Below are 20,566 nucleotides of genomic sequence, written 5' to 3'. Positions count from 1 at the left end.
GCTTGCCAGGCAGGCGCTTTTGCCGCTGAGCTAAATCCCCAGCCCCTCAGTTCTCTTTTGAATGTTTTCATATGGTAGGTATGGAAGTACTGTTCTGCAAAGTATACCATTTTGTACTCTTACCAGCAGAGTAGGGAAAGACTCTTAGTTTTTCCATTTCCTTCCTAGTACTTGTTATTGTGTCTTTTTTGATTTATAGGTATTCTAGTGGGTCGTAGTGATTTTCTTGAATTTTTGCTCCTTGTGATCTCGTATTGTCATTCATTTCATTCTTTTTTTCTTTCCTTCCTTAATGCATGTTTTAGGAAGAACAGTTTGAAGCCATATTGTCAGCAGCAATTCAGACAAGTTCCCTGGGACTTTTGATTGGTTGCATCAGAAATTGGATAACACAAGGTAAGACTATGAAAACATGTTGCTTTTTGCTTTTTAAGTTACTAGGTCATGTTTTGTTATTTTTTTCAAAAAAAGGTATCGAGGTAATTGTAGATTTCATAGACAGTTGTAAGACATAACTGAGAAAATCTGTGCATTCTTTGTACCACATTTCTTCCCAAGAAATGCAGTCTGTGGTCTAGCACAGTTATCCCTGTGATGTCTCCCCCCACCTGTCTTCCTCAATAAGGGAGTAGCTTCTATGCCAATTTATTGATGATGAGTCCGGAGTCATGCTTTGTGTTTAGTTTTCATGTCTTTTTAGTCTCTTTTAATTTGGTACTATTTCTAAACCTTTGTCTTTCAAAGAAATTTGACTTTTTTTCCCTCTAGCACTGGAGATTGAACCCAGGGGTACTCTCCCAGTGAGCTACAGCCCAGCACTCCCTCCTTCATTTTTGAGACAAGTTCTTGTTCTATTCTCCAGCCTGGCCTCAAAGTTGGCATTCTTCCTGCTTCAGCTGCTGAGTAGCTGGGACTATAGGCATGCATCACTGTGCCCAACCAAAATTTCACTTCTTTAAAAAATAAATAGGCTTGTTCTTTTATAGACTGCCTTTGAGTTTGTACTTACTGATCTTTCCTCATGGTAAGGTCCAGTTGCATTTTTTAAAGCTTTACTGTATAAAATAATGTGCTCCCTGATGAGATACACTCAGCAGGATATATTCTGTTAGATTGTCTACATTAATGTTGGTAGATTCTTTTGTTTGTTTTGAGAACTTGGTTTGAGTGCTGCCTCCCAGGTGTCCCACTGGAAAAGTTACCAGTTTTCTGTTTGTGATTAATAATATTCTTTTTTTTTTTTTAACTTTCATATTTGCAAATAAGAACAACCAAATTCTGCTGTTAATTTGCGCTTTGTTCTTGAGTGGACGTGGAATAAAGTGGTTATCACAAAAGAGGAATTTGACAGACTGTGTAAGTATTTTCTGTGGATTTAGGGCAAAATTCGTTAGTAAAAGACTAATCTTGGTTTATCTTATAAATACATAATAATTTTTAATCATTTTGAAAGTTGTAAACACTTAAAAATAAAGAAGTCCTAGAAGCAAACTTTGTTTTTACATTAAAACGAGAAAAGTAAGTTTTGGCAATTTTTTAGTGGGTTTTTAACTGGCAACATGCTATACAAGCAAATTTCAAAATTATTCCTTATCTTTTGGTTCTCAAAGTTTAATTTATAAATTATGCTGAGAGTAAGAGGGGGTGTGCTGATTAACTTTAGAAGCCCATCTCCTTTCTCATTTCTACTTAAAATGTTTATGGATATGAAGAACCTACCTGGCAGGGTGAAAATGGATCACCTCTACTAACAATATGCAGATGTGGTTATCGTCATGCCAAGTCATTCTTCTTCTTGATAATCTTATTAATCTATTATATACTTTGACTTAATTTTAAATTGTGAATATTTAGAATACTTAAATGAGTATTTAAAAGTAGTGAATATTTAAAACTCATCATGTTCAGTAAGTGCAAAGATAACACTAAAAGTGCCAGTGATTAGAGTCAGTCTTTATCCCTGGTCCCCGATAGCTGGGCATCAACCTAGGGGCATCATATAGCCTATGCAAGTGCTGCTCTACCATTGAGCTACATTTCCAGTCCAGTATGTAGTAATTAAGAGATATATGGCTGCCTTTTAAGTGAAAGAAAATTCTTTTTTTCTTCTGAGCCAGTGTTTCACTATGTAGTCAGGCTGGTCTTGAACCTAGGCTGGCCTCAGATTCTTAAACTTCCTGCCTCAGCCTGCTAAGTACACCACCACACCTGGCTAACACTTGTTGATTTAGATGTATATGTTTTGTTCATTATTTTTGTGTCATGTTGGCTGAAGATAGGGACTTATAAAAACATTTAATTATAAGTAGCTTAACACAAGTTATTCTCACCAGAGAATTTTTAACCTAAGAAAATTTTATGGGAATAAATGGTTCTATAATATTTTTAGGTCATATTTAAGAAATTATAATGTGGAAATACTATTAATTTAAGATATTTTAGTAACCACTTACTACAGTTAAAGTCTGGAAGAATGGTTGGTAATTCAGATATGGTAAAAATGTATTTAAGAGGAAAATGTTTGTCGGAGCTGATTGTATGTTTTGTAAAAAGAGAAAAAAGTTATTTCAAAGAATTTCTAAATTGTATGACTTATGTTTTGAACATAATGTATATAATGTAGAATTGGTAATTGAGCTATTATTGAAGCCTTGAGGTGCTCTGCAGGTTGAGTTGTTTTTTGGTTTTTGGGGGTTTTTGTTTTTTTTTTTGTATTTATAATCTCTAAGGATAATGAAATACAGAGCATAAGTGTTTCTAATGTATTGGAAGTAAACTGCAAATTGATTTGAAGGATTTCAGAATTAAGATAATTATTATGTAGGCCAATCCCACATTAAATGGTAATGTGATTAAATTGGTCATTAGATATCTTGTGATATATAATGGTTATGAAGAAAAGCTCTAAATCGGTATTATTTGACTTCATATTCTCATCTGATTCTTGCTGATTTTATATTGAGGCATATTGTAGGTTCCCTTGAGGATATCTGCTATTTCTAGCTTGTCCTGTAAATTTCATAATATATAGAGTAATTCTTCTGAATATTAAGACTTTCAAAAAATCTTCAGTTGTGGTTCTAATTAATTCAGATTTAGTATGTGGAAACTAATCTTGTATTTTTTTCCTTAAAAGGTACACCATTATTTGATGGTTCATGTCGCTTCATTGATCCACAAATTATACAGTCTATGCAGCAGTGTCATTTGCTTTTTAGCAATCTTAAGACAGTCTTAAGCTGTTTTACAACAGAAGCCCAAGAGATCACTGAAAGAGGTATGTTCTTTGTTTTCTACAAACTAGTGTTTTACTTCTTCAAAAAGAGTAAACTTTCTGTTTCTAAACTGGGTTATTGTATGGAGAGAATACTACTTTTCAAATGCTAAAATATATTTTATATAAAACTATAGAATAAGCTTGAGAAATTCAGGATTTTAAGTTAATGACTGTTAGGGTAATGTACTTCCAGTTGAATTTTAAATTTTTAAATTATTTATATGTTTTTATTCAAAGAAATTAGTTTTTTCTGTTTTACCATTTCAACAAATCAAAGAAAGTTTTATTTAAAGTTTTATATAATTTGCATAAAATGTCTGTAGTCAATGACTTATGTGTCCTATTTTAGAAATTTGCCTCACATAATTTTGGACCTAACTGAATTAGATACAAGTTACGTTTGTTCAGAATATATACCTATTGTTAAGAATTACCAAGTAATTAATTTGTTTTGAAAAACTGTTGAGTATATTAATTTTTTTTGTTTATTTGTGATTGATAAGTTGAAAATTAAACAACTAATGTCAACTCTTCTTAACAGGACTGATGGAGCTAAGCAATAAGTATATGGTTACACAGCTCATCTGTCAATATGCACAAATGGTTCTTTGGTTCTCTCATTCAGGGCTTTTGCCAGAAGGCTCAGGTAAGATATTTATTTAATCTATTAATACTAATTAAAGTATATTAAATCTTTATAATTTTGTTGTTCAGTTCTGATGTTTTACCTTCCTCTTTTACCTGACTTAGTTTTCTTCTTATATTCTTATTCACTTTGTATTTTCAGTGCCTCACTCCTCTGTCTGTTATACAGGTTCTGGATATGTTCATTGGATCAAATAACATTTAGGAAAGCAAATTTTGAGAAAGTATGGCTTCTCAGAGAGAATCAACAATATCACTATCTATAATTTAGATCCATGTAATTGTAGTTTTTATTACCTAGTTTGCTGATCTCTTTCTATTTGCCATCAATTAAATACTTCCTTTTATTTGATAATGCCAATACCAAGAATTAAAAGAATTCTTAGTATTGGCATTTGCTATACAGTGTTTGTTTGAAACAAAGCCTCCAACATTTTGCATTCCCAGAAAGCACATTAGATTTTATTCAAAAGTGCTTCTGCCACTGCACATACTCATGTAATTTTTGTTGGTCTTATTCTTTCTAATTGTTTGATTCTGATTTGAATAATGAATATATATAGTTGTTTTCAAATTATTGCTTCTACCAAGATAATAAAATTATACAGAACACTTTCTAGTGGCTTAAGCCACCCAATTTGTATATATGTTACAAACTTTCATAAGATAGTCTCCCTACCGGTACATCTGGAAATAAAAGGATATGTGTAGTATCCTTGTATTTAGCAAGCATACAGGTTAAGCAATATTATAAAGTTACAGTAAATGTGAGTATGTATAATCTTAAGTACTGTTGAGATACTTTGGTAATATTACTAGTTTTGTTTTCCAACTCTTAAAAAAATTCCAGATGATGCTGTGCAGTTGTCAAGGTTATGCTACAACTACCCTGTAATTCAGAATTACTACACTAGTCGCCGAGAGAAGTGTGAGCGTTTATCAAGGTACAGTACACATGTAGACGTTTAAAACACCTTTTAGAAATTACTTCTGTAAAAAGTTAAACATTCTGAGAACAGAGTACATCATGTTATATAAAATAATTAGGTAGAATTCTGGGTAAAGTATCATTTGTTATTGGTATTGCTATATTTTAGTTTTCTTTGCCCTGACTTAATAATTACATTTTACTTTAAATTTTTAGAGTGTTCTGTCATTTCCTGAATAAAACTATTTACTGTGAATGATTGTTAGAGACTTTATAATTTAATCATGTTTTATATTGAGAATTCTTATTCAGAAAAAGATACTCTTTATTAAAAAGGCATATTACCAAAGTTATTTTAGGTTACTTTTCAAAACTTGAGCTTTTTCTTTTGTTTTTACTTCTTTAATTTTTCTCTTTAAAAATGCATGAGTGGACTACCCAATCCCTTTGAAATAAAGTAGTAGGAGAAGTGAGTATTTAGAGGCTGGGCCCTGTCTCTGGAATTAAGTACCCTTTTTCCTATGATAGAGCAATGAGAGTAACATTTAGAGCATTGATTCACAGACACTAATTCTAGATTTCTTAGGTCAGAATCACCTGGAATTCAGTATTTTAAAAGCTATGCCAGCTATAATTCTGATGCATAGTAAATTGTTAGAAATAGTGCTTTAGGAGAAACTGGGATTATGAAAGGATAATGAATTTGGGAGACTGATTAAACAAAATTCTAGATCGGTTATTTCCTAAGAGTATGTCCTTGGGTAGGTTTGCCATACTTGCTGATGCTATTTGTCACCTAAGTAACAATGTCAGTATAAAAATTAATGTGCAGAGCACCTAGCATAGTGCCGTGCTTATAGGAAAATTTCAAGAAACTACTGCTTCTGTTCATAATATTAGGTGAGCAAATAGTGATAGTATTTGCTTATCACATTCTAAGGACACAATAATACATTTTTGGATGACAGAATCCCTAAGGATAAAGACTAACCCTACTGATGAAGACAAAGTATAACTCTTTGAACTGCAGTATTGTTTTCTATACCGAGATGTCATATGCCATGGCAATTTGATCAGGATTGTGAAAAACAGAATAGTATTGGACGTTTGACTGTTTCTACCACATTCTTTCCTAGGAATTGACTTTGACTGATTGGCTTGCTAAAGACTGAACTTGAAGCAGCTTCAGGGATTATCTGACTAATGTTCCTTTGTATCTGTAGTTCTCATGTGACAAGTAAAGTTTAACCCTCAACTCTCCTCTCTTTGGTAGTTGGGTTATTACTTGGATTGTTACTTTTTAAAGTTTGATCTTTGTTGTTTTGATACTAATAGTTATCATTAATAATAAACAATCCTTAATGTTTTTCCCATATTGCAGAGGGAAGTGGAACCATGATTGCTTGTTGATTGATGGATTGGTCTCTCAGTTAGGAGATCAAATTGAGAAGTTGTGGAAACGAGATGAAGGGGGCACGGGAAAATACCCTCCTTCTAGTTTGCATGTAGGTTTATAGTAACATGCTGCCACTTTTAAATGTCTGAAAGTTGGGGAGGGAAGAGACGGGCTTGGCTGTATTTTTCATACCCAGCACAACAGGCTGTGGAAAACAAGGGGAATGAATGACTAAAATGCATTGAACTTTTTATCTTTTTCTTTTATAGGCACTACTGGACATATATTTATTAGACAACATTAGTGAGACAAACAAGCATTCTATTGTATCCTTTAAATTTTTATCAAATTATGTATTACCAATATCATAAGATTTCAGGGTAGTAGGAATCTTATATATCTAATCTAATCTCAATGTCATGCTTGAATGTTTTATTTAGTCCCAGATTCTCTTTATTGGTTTCAGATAGCCTATGATTAAAAGGTTGTCTGTCAATGTTTTCCTCCTTTTATTTTTAAAATAAAAAAATAAAAATAAAAAAAGAAACATAGCCTATGATTAAACTAAAGCTATGAAAAATCTTATTTTATGTTTGTTTATCTAAGGATATCCTTGGCTTTCCTCAGATTCTCGTTTTGTTTTGTTTTGTTTTGTTTTGTTTTGTTTTGTTTTAGAGGGGGTGTTTCCGGTACCGGGAATTGAACTCACAACCTTGCGCTTGCCAGACAGGCTCTGTGCCACTGAGCTAAATCCCCAGCCCTCAGATTCTCAAATGTGTCTAACATACCCAAGAACAAGTGCTCTAGGGCTCAGGTTGGGGGATCGGATTAGCTCGTTGTAGAGGACTTGCTTAGCATACACCAGGCCCAGGGTTCAATCTCCAATACCACAAAAACAAAGGCTTCTGAGACAGGAAGAAGGCAAGTTTGAATTATGTCAGGGCCGCTTAGCAAGACTTGTCTCAATAACAATAGGGAATGTAGCTCTCAATGACAGCCTGAGGTGATTCAGTCCCCTAGAATTGCCCAAAAAACCTGTTTGCCAAAGTTGCCGACTTTTGCCCAGTAACTGGAGTTTAATCTACCGTTTTATTTTCTAAAGCTGCTAAGTAAGTTTCTTAAATGTTTTTCTTTGGAAGAAAGTATGCTGTAGAAAAGCCCATCATCTCCTTTGGGATGGTAGTGATAAAATACTGAGAAAAAATGAAGCTGGTATGGGACTGGGTGTACCCTCATGTAACAAAACTGTATTCCTGTGGCTGGATATCCATGAAGGCTTTGTGAACAGAAAAGGCTTTTGGTCTAAGTGCTACATTCTATTGCTACCTATTTTTTTAAGTATTATAGAAGTTTTTCTTTGTTTATTATCCTTAATCCTCTTTTTAAAAAAGACCATTTATTTGTTACTTGATATTATGTATTCCTTTCCGAACAAAACAGATACTCCTATTGAATCTTTTCCAACTGCCTTTGCCATTTCCTGGGGTCAGGTTAAACTTATTCAAGGATTTTGGCTGATAGATCATAATGACTATGAGGTAAGTCTGTAGTAGTTACTAGATTTTAAGAAAGTATACATGGGAAGGTCATACTCGATATTAAGGATGATACAGTCTTATTTCTAGAGGTAATTTAATAAAGATTCAGTTTAATCAGTGCCTTCACTAAGCACTACCTCTAAGGTAGCAAAAATACAAAGGTAACAATTTGAGAATCTCAGGTTACTTCCTGTCAAAATAAGGAAACAATTAGAATAGTGAAAACATTGTGATTATTAGAACTCTATTTGGAGGCTAGAAATCTGTGGTGTATAAAAAATAGTTATTTTATATAATATCAAGGTCTTGAAGGTATGAGGCTTTTGAGAAAACGCTTTAAAATATATACCATAAGGAAGCCTTTTTGGTTTATATTTAAACTGATCTTATCTTGTTTTCTGTGCTTTTTTTAATAAAGTTTGTCTTTTTAAACATTAACTGTGTTGTCTAAATGTAAAGCTGTATTATATTTATATTTAGCACTTTTAACATCATTGTTTGCAGAGTGGTTTAGATCTTCTGTTTCACCCGGCTACTGTAAAACCTGACTCGTGGCAACATTCAAAGATCATCCAAGCCTTCATGAGTCAGGGAGAGCATAGACAAGCCCTCAGATATATTCAGACGATGAAGCCAGCTGTGTCCAGTGGTAGTGATATTATCCTTCACCTCACTGTTTTACTTTTCAATAGGTAAGTACATTTTTTGAAAAAGTAAACTCTTGATCATATATGTTAAGAAAATGGAATTGATGGACTAGACAGTAACATAATACTTTGTTTTCCTTAACTAATATTGTTATGTGTCTTTGATTTTTCAGTATTGAGAAAAGATACAGCATTTTATCTAGAGTAAGATGAATAGGAAGTATCTTGAGGGTGTCATTAGATCTATTGCTAGTTAACAATGCTAACAGTCTCCTGCATGGTCAGTTGATGGTTAAGTATGTGGTAAAGAACCCAGGAATAGAGAGAGAATGAAGTTGTGTTGTATAGAATTGATAAATTATATTTTGAGGGGGGGTTTACTAATAGTGCTGGTTTGTTTTTTTAAAACTTTGCTTGAGTTTTACACTTCTTTGCATTTGAATTTTGTCATTGTGTTTCCCATTGAATTCTTACAGAAAGGAAACCTCAAGCATTTAAGAAAGTGTGAAGTTTCATGTCTTAACACTTTAGTAAGATTTGTGCAAATGATATCTTCATGTTGTTTCTTCCTTTAGCAATATTATAATGCTCTTTAAAATCTATGTGATATATTTTCCATTTATAATATACCTTTATACACATTGGTGTAATTATATTTATCACATACATAATTGACAAGTTAAAAGGCATGATTGGAAATGTGGCCTGGTTACTGGATTTTCATTTTAAATTTGCTAGGGAAATTGCTTAAAGTTGAAATTGTAACTTTACCTTATATAACTTATCTTTGTTTTATTCAATCCTATTGCTTGATCATCTTTATCTATTTAGAATTGGTCACTTATCCCAAATTGTCATATATGCATCAAACATCCTTTTAACGTCAGTACCCTGAAGGTTAAGCTTTCTTTGTTCTCTTTGGATAAATACAGTGTATTTCTAAGTGGGAAGCATTGGATCTCCATATTTTAGACAGAAGTTTTGAAGTCTTCAGAGCTAATAAATTAAGCACTTGATGAGATGATCTGGATTAGCAAAAGTGTTTAGCTAGTTGAATACATCTAAGAAGGTGTATTGAATCAAAGTTGTTTTATGAGATCAAACTTAAAAGCTAAGTGTTGTGCCACATATCTGTAACGCCAGAACTCTGTGAGATTGTAAGAGGATTACAAATTTGAGCCAGGCCTGCTCAACTTAATGACTTAGATCTGGTCTCAAAATAAAAATGTAATCAGTGTAAAGGCCCTGAATTCAGTCTCCAGTACTAAAAACATAAAAGAATATATAGTTTCAATAAGCTTTATTATAAGAAAGAGAAAAATGTTTAAAGAAGATAAATGTGATATCAAATGAATATGCATGAGGAGTTAAAGTTGCTGGGTAGGCAACCAATATGTAAATTTTTTTTCAGTTGCTTGCGGCATCTCTTTCTTCAGTGACCTTGATTTAGTAGTACTTGATCACTAATGCTTATATCAGGAGAACAAATGTTAAAAAGAAACACCTTGGAAGTGCCACCGAATTTTCCTTTTCTCTTTGTTTCTGTTTCTTAATTTGTCCATAGCATTTCTTTGATTTGCTGCATTTACTTCATATTTCTTAATTAGATACATAATGGACAAACCTAGTTAAAGTGTGAGTTTACATATTCCCCAGAAAGTTGGCTTATTAAGTAGAGAAGCAAAAGCAGATAACTCCAGATGCCATTTAGGAGGTAACATATTTAGATTCAGTAAATGTTTAAAAATAATTACTGGGGTCTGGGAGTATAGCTTGGTGTGGAATATGTACTTGGCATAAAGGAGGCCCTGCACTCCATCCCAGCAAGCTCACCTCCCCACCGCCAAGTATTTGTCTCATAGCTAGACTGATTTGACTGTGCTAAAAAAAAAAAAAAAATCAATTAATAAGACAGTGGTGATAGTTGTTTTAGTTTGTTTTGAGATGAAAGTCTGGCTCCTTTGCCCAGGCTGGTCTCCAACTTCTGAGGCTCAACTGCACCTCCCACCTCCGTCTAGCCAGGACTACAGGCATGCAGGACTATGCCCAGCTACGTGGTGGTTTTTACTGAAAGTATGAAAACACTTTGTAAAAAAGCTGTTTCAGTTTTTGAATTGATAATTGCCATGGGAAGCCATATATCATTGTGTAGGAAATTATCCAGCAGTATAATCTGCACTCCAGTCTTACCAGAAAGAAGCAAAATTTTTTTTTACAAAAGCCAATTTATAGGGACTTACTCAAGGAACCACAGTTCCAGGGTATGTATTGTGATCAATACATAATTACTTGGTTTCCTCAAATACCTGCCTCTTCAGTCCAACAGAGTGATTAACTAATAAACCTCTGAGGCAGGAGGATCCTTGTGAGTTTGAGGCCAGCTTGGGCTACAGAGTAAGCTCAAGGCTAGCCTGAACTGCATGGTGAGACCCTGTCTCAAAAAGACAAAAATAAATAAACAAACCTTTGAAATGTGGATAGACGCTAAATTTGAGAAATTTGAATTAGAATAAGTTAAGCTACATAGTGGTCTTGCTATCATACAGATGTTACGATTGCATAATATTTACAATGGCCAAAAAAGTTCTAGTATCTCAAGCAAAAGAACACTAACCTCGTCCTCAAGACTCAGCCTGTGCTAGATAAGTGAAGTGTTACTGTGCTTTTGAACTGTTTACATTAGAAGGATTGTCTATTCATAAGTCTTAAACCCTTGAAAGTAATTTTATTGGAACAACCATTGATAGTAGCAAAGATGTTAAGAGACATATAGTCCTTGGGATCGGATAAGATTCAAATACAAACCAACACTGTACCACTTTCTTAAAAATATGACCCAAAAGCAGTTTATTCTTTCTGAAGTTTCCCCATTAGTTTCCTCATTTGTAGTACAGGGTTAATAATGCCCACCTTGCAATATTTTTAGAATTAAATGAAGCATGCACTATATATGTTGCTGGAAAGGTAGTAGATCATTAGTAAATGGTATAATGGTTGATCAGCCATCCTTGTTATGCGTTATTAAACTTTCCGACTTGATTCCTGATTCTTTAAATTCAACTAGTTCTTCTTTATTAAGGTATCTATCTTCTTCCCTAAAACTTACACTGGTTGCTGCTTAACAATATTAAGAACTCTATTTATGGACGTACTAACTATGGGTTGGTTGTTTTGCTTGCAAGTTAAGTCTGATGTGTTGTATAATGATAGACTTGAGGTACAAAGTCTTTATCTGGCCAACTGTTACGGTTATTTATTCAGTCTTAGCATCATTAAGGTACAATAGGAAACTTGTGTAGGTATAATCATTGCCATACATTCTTTTCTTCCCTACTTTCTGCCATTTTATTCTACTAACTTTTAAAATTTAAGTTGGTTATCTCACTTTTAGCTTTTTTCTTCACTAATATAAAAATGTGAATCTGATTGTTGTACATATTACTTTGAATTCCCACTGTGATTTTTTTTTTCCTTTCCCTACCATTTAGTTTATAATGGGCTTTTTGCTGGATTTCTAACTTAATTGCAAATTATAATTACGTGATACGATCTAGATATACTCCTTAAACGCTATTAGAACTGATTTGCCCACACATAAGTAGTCAGTGTATTGTCCATTTATTATGTGACGTGCCATATATTTGCCTAAAAGATGGTTCGTTCATTGTGTAGTTTTAATCTTTGGCTCTTTTTCTGTTCTGCTTAATAAATTACTAAGAAAGTATACTAAGTTGCCTGCTCTGGTTCAGGATGTATCAATTCTTCTAATTCTCAATTCTTTGAATATACTACATAAATTAAAAATTTTTAGAAATAACTCTAGTCTTTTGATACTGTTTTTTGGCAATATTGAGGATAGAAACTAGGGCCTTGCATGAGTTCTAATGCCAAGCCACGTCTGCAGCCTGGCCTTTTACTGTGTAGTAACCTTCCTTACCATGAATAGTTATTAATATAGCCATATTAATGTTCTATTACTTATATACTGTATACCTTTCTTAAGATAGTTTGTCAGAGGTAAGTTTTTCAGCAGTCTTCTCTGCTGTATTGCAAAGAATCCCCTACCTAATGTTACTGAAATGAGTAGTCATCTCAGTACTGGAGATTGAGCCCAAGGAATGCTGAGCTACACCCCAGGTTTTCTACTTGATTTTTGGAGCCAAGGTTTCACTAAATTGCTCAAGTTTGTGATCTGGCCTCAGCCTCCCAAATAGTAAGAATTATGGAATGAGTTGCTTATTAACTGCCACCATTCTAGTTTTTTACCAGTTGAAATAGTTACTATTCTTTGTAGCATCATGACTTTCTATTACAGGAAGCAGGATAATTATAGCATTTAAGACTTTTCTTGTTTTAAATTTATCTTAGTGTTGGCATTTTGGAGGTAACTATGTATTTTCCTGTTATGGGGAAGCTATCTGAAAAAGAACATGATTTCTCTTTTAGCAGTACTCTATATACTGTTACAAATTAATATCTGATGAACTCCCAGTACTACAAACAGTAAAATCATCATATTCTTGTTACTGTATCTGCTAAGCTAGAAGTGGGTGTCACATTTTAAAGTGAAAAGCTTTTAAAAATATTGGAGGCTTTTTGGTTTTGTTTTTAATAATAGGATACTTATCATGCCTCAACAGTGAAAAAATATAAATGATAACAGTGGATTTCCAGCTTTCTTAATTTCCCCTTGGGACCTCTTTGTTGTTAGTCGTTTCAAGTGTGTGTTTCTTGAAATCTTCTGAACAGATGTTAGCAAATCCTGCAGCCACCTCTGTGTCATATCCTTAAACTAGCATACTGTCTGCCGATATGTAATATGCTTTTTTAAACTAAGTTTGGGGTTCATTTCATAACAATATATAAAGAACTTCCTTGTTTTTAAGGGATGTGTGGCTTTTCATGGTGTGAATTAATATACCATTTATTTCATTAGTTCTGTAGTGAACATTTAGGTTGTCTCAGTCTTCTGCCATTCTAAACAATGCAAGATGACTAGCCACATATTGTGCACAGAGAGCTATTTTGTGACTTGCCCATTTAAATCTTTTGCCTCTTTCTGTGTGTTGAGATTTTTCTTAACTGATTTATTATTATATATTATAGAGATGAACCTGGTTCTGAGGGGTTTTTTTCCTCTTTAGTGTGTCAGTTGTCCTTTTACAATACTTTGCTTATAACAGATCGCTTGAAATTTATTTTGCTATAAGCATTTTTAAGATTCCAGCACATACAAACATAGTATAATAAGGTTTAATGTACCCATCCTAAATACAACAGATACCAGGTTTTCATTATACCTTTATTCTTTATGTGATTTTAAAAATTACTAATGAGCTCTTCATTTCAATCCTCGTTACTTTTCTTTGTACAAAAATATTCTCATTTTTAGTTTAAGGAAAATGTTAAGATTTTATTTCTGTACACCTGCATGTGTATACATATGTACTCACCCTTCTATACTCAAGTTGTAATTACCACACTGTTATACCTGTTTGAAAAGCAGAGTAAAAGGCAATTTCAGGTGGAAGCTTTTAGAAAATACTCCTACATGTTTTACTCACTTGGGTTGGTAGCCTTTACAAAATCTATGGAATATGTTAAAATGTCCAGCCCCAAAACAAAAAGTCAGTCTTAGTGTGTGGCTTGTAGAACTTTTTCTTACGTATTTAAATAAGTAGGTGAACGTTTATGTATTTTGTTTATTGATTAGTTTTGCATACTATTACTGTTCATCTTGGTAACTTTGCTTTTTAAAAAAGTTCCATTGATTTTCTAAGTTACTCTATACCTTTATAGTATATTCGCTTCATACAGGACCTTGTAATAGTTCATTATATTACTGTATAACTATCCACATAAACCTTTATGCAGTTTTGCTGGTATTTATGTAAATTTACATTCCTTGAAGTGAGATTGTTGCTTTGTAGACTATATATGTAGAGTTTCAATTTTTATACATGGGGCCAAGTTAACCTCCAGGACAAGACAGTCAGTGAGGATTTGAGTTGAAAACTGATTTTTTTTAAAGCACACAGAGTCTCTTCGATTCTGAGAGACTCCTAGGTAAGAAGCACTGTTTCATTCTGTACTCACAGTTTTATCTGCAGCTGTCCAATCTGACAGATTCTCCAGTCAGATCTTGCTGCAGCTTTGCCACACCATCTAGTCTTAAGCTATGCCCTTCATCTTCAGGTGAACATTGCTCTGTTTATTTCTACATAATAGGCCTTCACTCATTTTCTTTTCTGTATTTCTCATGCTGAGTGTGAACTACCTTAAGAGCCTGACTTTTCCTGTCACACCACACCAGTCATCGAGTTCTGTCCACATCACCTAAGTATGTCTTTTTGTGAATGTCTACTTTGTTCCTCTGTTACTTTAATTTTAAACTTTTTGTTTTTGCAGTGCTGGGGATGTAATCCAGGGCCTCAAATATGCTAAGCAGTCTATTTTTTTTTAAACCTTTTCTTATTTTTTGCATACTGAAGATTGAATTTGGGGCCAATACATGCTAGGCAAGCACTGTATCACAGCGCTAGATCATGAGCCCATTGTTGTTGTGTTGAGACAGGGTCTCACTAAGTTGTCCAGGCTTCCTGGCTCTGTAACCTGCATATGAAAAGTATCATTGAGGTTCTATAAGTGAATGACATTCGAACATTTTAAGTAGCTTTTCTAAAACTGAACTTCGATAAATATTGGTTTTAGGTGCATGGTTGAGGCCTGGAGTTTATTGCGACAACATTCTAATACAGTAAATATGGAAGAATTACTAAAGCATGTGTATGAAGTCTGTCAGGAAATGGGTTTAATGGAAGACTTGCTGAAATTACCATTTACAGACACTGAACAGGTAATCACTTACCAGTATACTCTTATCAGAAATCCAAGGCAAATTGATAGTTTACAGACTTGTTTGTTCTTTCTAGGAATGTTTAGTGAAATTTTTGCAGTCCAGTGCCAGTGTTCAGAATCAAGAATATCTCTTAGTTCACCATTTGCAGCGTGCCAATTATATCCCTGCCCTGAAACTGAACCAGACTCTGAAGATTAATCTTATGGTATGATTAAAGTTGTTTCATTTTATGAGATAAGAGAATAAGAAAAACTGAAGAGTTGAGAAGAGCTTGCAATTTGGTAACACTGTGACTTAAATTGACATCTACTAGGAGAATCTGCTTCCCATCTGTGTAGCATTACTTTGAACTGGGCATTATTACTTGTTTAATTCTTTTATACATGCCATTTGTATTCTGATGTTTTCCCATAATCTTGCCAGACGGGCACTTACTTGTAAAATTAGAGGGAGAGGTAGCAGACAGCAGTAGGAGTTATATATTGCAAAGAACGTTGGACTTGAAGGGTTAGTCTGATTCTTAATTTGCTCTGTGTGCTTAGGGCATACTCTGAACCTTGGTTTCCTCACTTATAAATGCTAATATTTCCATGTGAGGTTCTGAAGATTCACAGAGGTATGCTTTCTATTGACAGAGTAACATGTTACCTGTTACATGTGGGTGCTTAAAAACCGATAACCAGTTATTTTGAAGAATCCAGGCTTAGTAGTAGGGATTGGGAATTTGTTGATGGGTAAGCAATTATTAAGTTTGTATATGAAGTCTTCATTTTGGAAAAATGTAGATGAAACATAGCACCCAACATTTTGAAGGTAAAATTTTATGCCTTATATATTCAATAGAATGATCGTGATCCTCGTGTAAGGGAGAGATCAGTGGCTCGAAATGCTATGTTAGACCAATATGGGAAGATCCTTCCTAGAGTCCAGCGAAAATTAGCCATTGAGCGAGCTAAGCCTTATCATGTGTCAACATCATCAGTTTTTCGAGAAGGTAAGATTTCATTGAAGAATGTCATAAATTCTTGGGCTTGATGAGACTTTGAATGGTTGCCTTTCTAAAGTCATCATCTTAAATGTAGCTCACATTCACTGAGACATCTTCAGATTTATAACAGTCTTACTTTTTTATGGCCGCTTTATCCCTTGAGTACAGATCTTCTTGGGATGTTTTTACAATTACACGTAGTATAGAATGAAAGAACTCTTTAATGGAAGACATCCTGTCCAGCTTCTAGAAAGCATGTTAAGTAATATTTCACTATCTTCTAGAAACCCAGATTAACAAATTCTACCTAGCTGTAGGTAAACCCAGTTTTAACTATCATGTCTTCTGTATTGTTCAGTCATTATTTCATGATAAATCTTTTATTAAAATCCTGTTTGGCAGAAATGCAATTAAGTGCTGTATTATTTTACAGTTTCTAGACCAAAACCATTATCAACATTTCCAAAGAAAGCAGTAACTGGGACAGTGTTAACAAGATCTACTTTCATCAATAATGTGTTATCTAAAATTGGAGAAGTGTGGGCAAGCACTGAACCTAGAACTAACATGTCACTCTATAATAGGTATGTTTTTCTTATACCTCTTAAAATCATGTGACTTCCCATTTTTCCTGGGTTTCAGTAGCCTTCATCAGCACTCCATTCTCATTGTCATGGAGTTTATTAATGTACATAAAAAGGAAAAGCTCTTTATGTTGGCTACATTTCTTATAAAAGAATGATTTTTGTCTTTAAACTTAAAAGTGATACATATTATTATTTGTAAATAATGCCAAAATGTACAAAGTAAAAATGAAAGTCCTTCCATCTAATTGTAAATAACAGCATTTTTAATCAGTCTCTCATGATACATAATTAACAGTTAATTTTTTCCTTTGTAGCCCTAAAACAGAAGAACCATCTCCTATAGTACATTCTATCCTGCATCCAGAACTTCCTGAGGCATTTGTTGGAACACCAATTTCAAAAGCATCACAGAAAATTTCTAGGTAAGTTTATGAAATCATTTTTAAAGATATAATATTATTATAATAATTATAAATGTTTTTTATCTTAAATTTTACAGATCCTATTTAAATTCTTAAGCAAATTTTTAATTTTTTTTATTGTAATTTACATGGTAGTGTGGTAATTTCAGGACATTTTATATCAACTGTGTTGGTATGCTTAAAGTTTCTAGTCAGTGACTAGATGCAGTGGTGACGCATGCCTGAGAGTACTGCCAAGGTTGGGGACTAGTCGGTGACTTCAGATACCTGAATAAAAAGAAGCAAACTACTATTAGCTCTCCTTGTTGGTTGACTTCTGAATGAAAGTTACTTTTATGATTAATGACTAATTTTGGTTGGTGTTTTGAAGCATTCTCCTTTGCAATAGACCCGGCTAAAATGACTCATGTAATTCCAGATGCAGTACAGTAGTACTTTCATATCTTGCCTATGGTATTGTAAAAATAGTTAAGTTAAAGTTCACATCCAAGATGGAATTGTAAGTATGTATAATGGTACCTAGGTTTGTGAACTTAATTCCACAATTCTGGTCACAAACGAATTTGGATGAGAACTGAATCAGATCATTTTCCCGTAAGGTCCATTGAACCTAACCATGGAATTTGGATAGTGAAAAATTGATTCATAATCGTCAGTAGCAGAGAACATTGATTCTTTGTCCTGAATACTAATGCCCATGAATTGCAAATATTTGATTATTTTATCAAGAAATAAATTTACATTATTTTATAAAAGTAAAATTATCTGAATTTTTGATATAAGAATAGGATATTGAGGATAAGTTTATAGCTTAAAAAAATTGAGGCAAAAAGTGTAGAGTATGCATAAGACATTTTCCAATGTCTTGAAAGGATTTTCTCTTTTTAGATTAAATGTACTTGTTTCTCTTTAATTATCTTCATGAGATGATGTATTTTAAATGAAAAATGTTTTTATTGATGTTCTGGTTTTTTTCTACCAGTAGCTGTAATTTTTTTTCAATAAGTCATTTTTTTTCTTGATCCCTATTTACTTTTAATAATAGACTGGGGTCCAACAGGGGGCAGTAAGAAGCTTTGAAGATTCTTGACTAATGATCTCAGAGCCTAAAGATGAATTAAGAAAACCCTTTAAAGGCAGTATTAACTCAGATAGAAGAGAGCCAGTTAGGAGGTGAACATTTATTTATACCTTCAATGAAAATCATTCCATATTGGGTGCAGTGGTGATGCATGCCTGAGAGTACTGCCAAGGTTGGGGACAGTCTGTGGGCAGCTTCACAGTACCCTGCCTCAAAATTTTAAAAGACAAAAAGATTTTTTTTAAAGGGCCAAGGAATGTAGCTTAGTAATAGTGCGCTTCTCTAACATGTGTGAGGGCCTGGACTCAATCTCCATTAGCACCACCATCACCAAAATATTCCATTTTCTAACTCTGTTTTTCATACTGGTTTGTATTACTTGATAGTAAGTAAACATATAATAGGTTCTGGTTAATGCTTCTTTGAATGAAATAGAGTAGTGAGCATTGCATATATAGTAGGGGTTAAGTAGTATTTTATGTAATGTATGTTTTCTGTAGTGTGATATAAAATACATTTCTTATTTGAATCATGGTCAAAAAACTGGTTAAGGAAAGCCTAAGACCTAATATAATATTTAATATTTCCTTTAGAAAATATTTTTTCTTGATATTTAAAACATAGAATTTGAATGTTAACCTGGTATAACAAGAATTTTGTCACTTATGGGTACAAGCCCTGCTTTTGAAAAACAGTCATTATAAGTAAGCACTTTAGACATAAATATTAGCATAATGCAGAGCAAGCATTTAAATACCAATCAGGTAGAGAGAGAAATGAAAAATTGAGGAATTCCTATATATTCTTGGGTTGGTAGAAACCTCAAAGCTGTTTTTGCTATGGAATTACAAGTAGGAAATCCTATCTTAATAAAATACTTCCTATATTTATATCCCCCCCTGCTGGGTAATAGTTTGAGTCATAAAGCAACTGTATTCTCTATTCGCATATCACCCCTCATAGTGAAAATCTTTAACTTAAAGAATAGATTGGTGAGGAAGGCATAGTAACTGAGAGTGTTTATTTTTCGTCACTAGCACATGCTGCACTTTGCTTTTTACTCTAAGCTAAATCACGTGGGCATTTGAGGGAAGTAAGGATACACTGTATTTAATCCTTTAAAAAATCCAACCAGGAAAATAGGTTTTATTGGGGAATTGAGAAAAGTGTATCTTTGAATATGGTCCACCAGAAATGGTGACCCAAAAATTTCACTTTTTTACACTTTTAAACTTGTTTGGACTATGCTTAATACAAATCAGTAACAAGATCAGTTTAGTCATTTGATATGAACTAGATCCAGGAGATGATAGAAAACATTGAGATTCTAGTTTGTTACAAAACTCAATTATGAAAAATCAGCTGTTTGGCAAAGTAGTCAGTCTAGTCTTTATTGCAATCAGAGCTACAAAGATAAAACAAATCACTGTTATGTGTATCAGATGTAAGTGAATGTAAGTATTGATAAAAATAAATTATAGCAAATGGGTTGATAGAAAGCCTTATCTTATGTTCTGTAGTATTTTTAATTAGTACCAATTGGTCTTCATTTCAAAATAAGAAGTTAAAAAAATAAACAGTTGACTCATAGTGAAGGTTTAGTAAACACTGGTAAAAGGGACGAAGGACAGCTAGAATTACTTGTTTTCAAATTGTTATGTATAACTCCTAATTGTTTTTAACTACTGAGATTATTTTCTGACCTTTGAAACTAATGGCAGATTTGATTACGTTAATATGGTTGGCTCAATTTATGTTTACTATATTTACTTGTGAATAAGCAAATCTGAATAATTAAATGAATATTAAATTTTTTGTTTCTTAAATAATGAATAAATTACCAAGATTTTTCTGTTCATATGTGTACTCTGTTTACAGATTGCTGGATTTGGTGGTTCATCCTGTTCCTCAATCTCCTCAGTCTTGGAGGTTTATTCAGCAAAGTCCTGCAAGATCTCCCTCATATCTACCCACTCATTCAAGTTCACAGTTAAAACGATCACATCAGAAAACCGGCAGAACTTCAGAATTAAATTTACTTGAAACTCCTCTTGTAGTTAAGGTTAGTATTACATATCCAGCATAGGGAAGCTCAGGAGTTCTTAATTTTTTAAGTCACACAAAGAAAATAAGGTATTTATAACTGATAGCTCTAGGTAGTCAACAGCTTTAAATACTTTTTTCTACTTAAATCTTTA

At 33.3% G+C, this 20,566-nt stretch overlaps 1 protein-coding gene across 3 annotated transcripts in view; it reads left to right on the top strand.

The window, feature by feature from the left end:
- Positions 1-20,566, top strand: part of Ahctf1 (AT hook containing transcription factor 1) — a 67,190-nt gene that overhangs the window by 29,180 nt on the left and 17,444 nt on the right. For all 3 annotated transcript variants that reach the window (XM_013520466.1, XM_005374795.2, XM_013520457.1), the window contains exons 13-27: positions 306-396; positions 1,267-1,356; positions 3,137-3,277; positions 3,819-3,923; positions 4,773-4,866; positions 6,232-6,355; positions 6,516-6,572; positions 7,638-7,784; positions 8,289-8,476; positions 15,143-15,287; positions 15,364-15,495; positions 16,134-16,284; positions 16,712-16,862; positions 17,180-17,287; positions 20,247-20,430. In XM_013520466.1, coding sequence (XP_013375920.1) covers positions 306-396; positions 1,267-1,356; positions 3,137-3,277; positions 3,819-3,923; positions 4,773-4,866; positions 6,232-6,355; positions 6,516-6,572; positions 7,638-7,784; positions 8,289-8,476; positions 15,143-15,287; positions 15,364-15,495; positions 16,134-16,284; positions 16,712-16,862; positions 17,180-17,287; positions 20,247-20,430 — 1,908 coding nt within the window. The remainder of the gene's footprint in view (positions 1-305; positions 397-1,266; positions 1,357-3,136; positions 3,278-3,818; positions 3,924-4,772; positions 4,867-6,231; positions 6,356-6,515; positions 6,573-7,637; positions 7,785-8,288; positions 8,477-15,142; positions 15,288-15,363; positions 15,496-16,133; positions 16,285-16,711; positions 16,863-17,179; positions 17,288-20,246; positions 20,431-20,566) is intronic.

This window comes from Chinchilla lanigera, unplaced genomic scaffold (genome assembly GCF_000276665.1).
Source record: "Chinchilla lanigera isolate Chin_1 unplaced genomic scaffold, ChiLan1.0 scaffold00005, whole genome shotgun sequence".
In the NCBI taxonomy this organism is placed as follows: domain Eukaryota; kingdom Metazoa; phylum Chordata; class Mammalia; order Rodentia; family Chinchillidae; genus Chinchilla; species Chinchilla lanigera.
The sequence above is the reverse complement of the archived record's forward strand: the minus strand, read 5'-3'. Positions and strand labels throughout refer to the sequence as shown.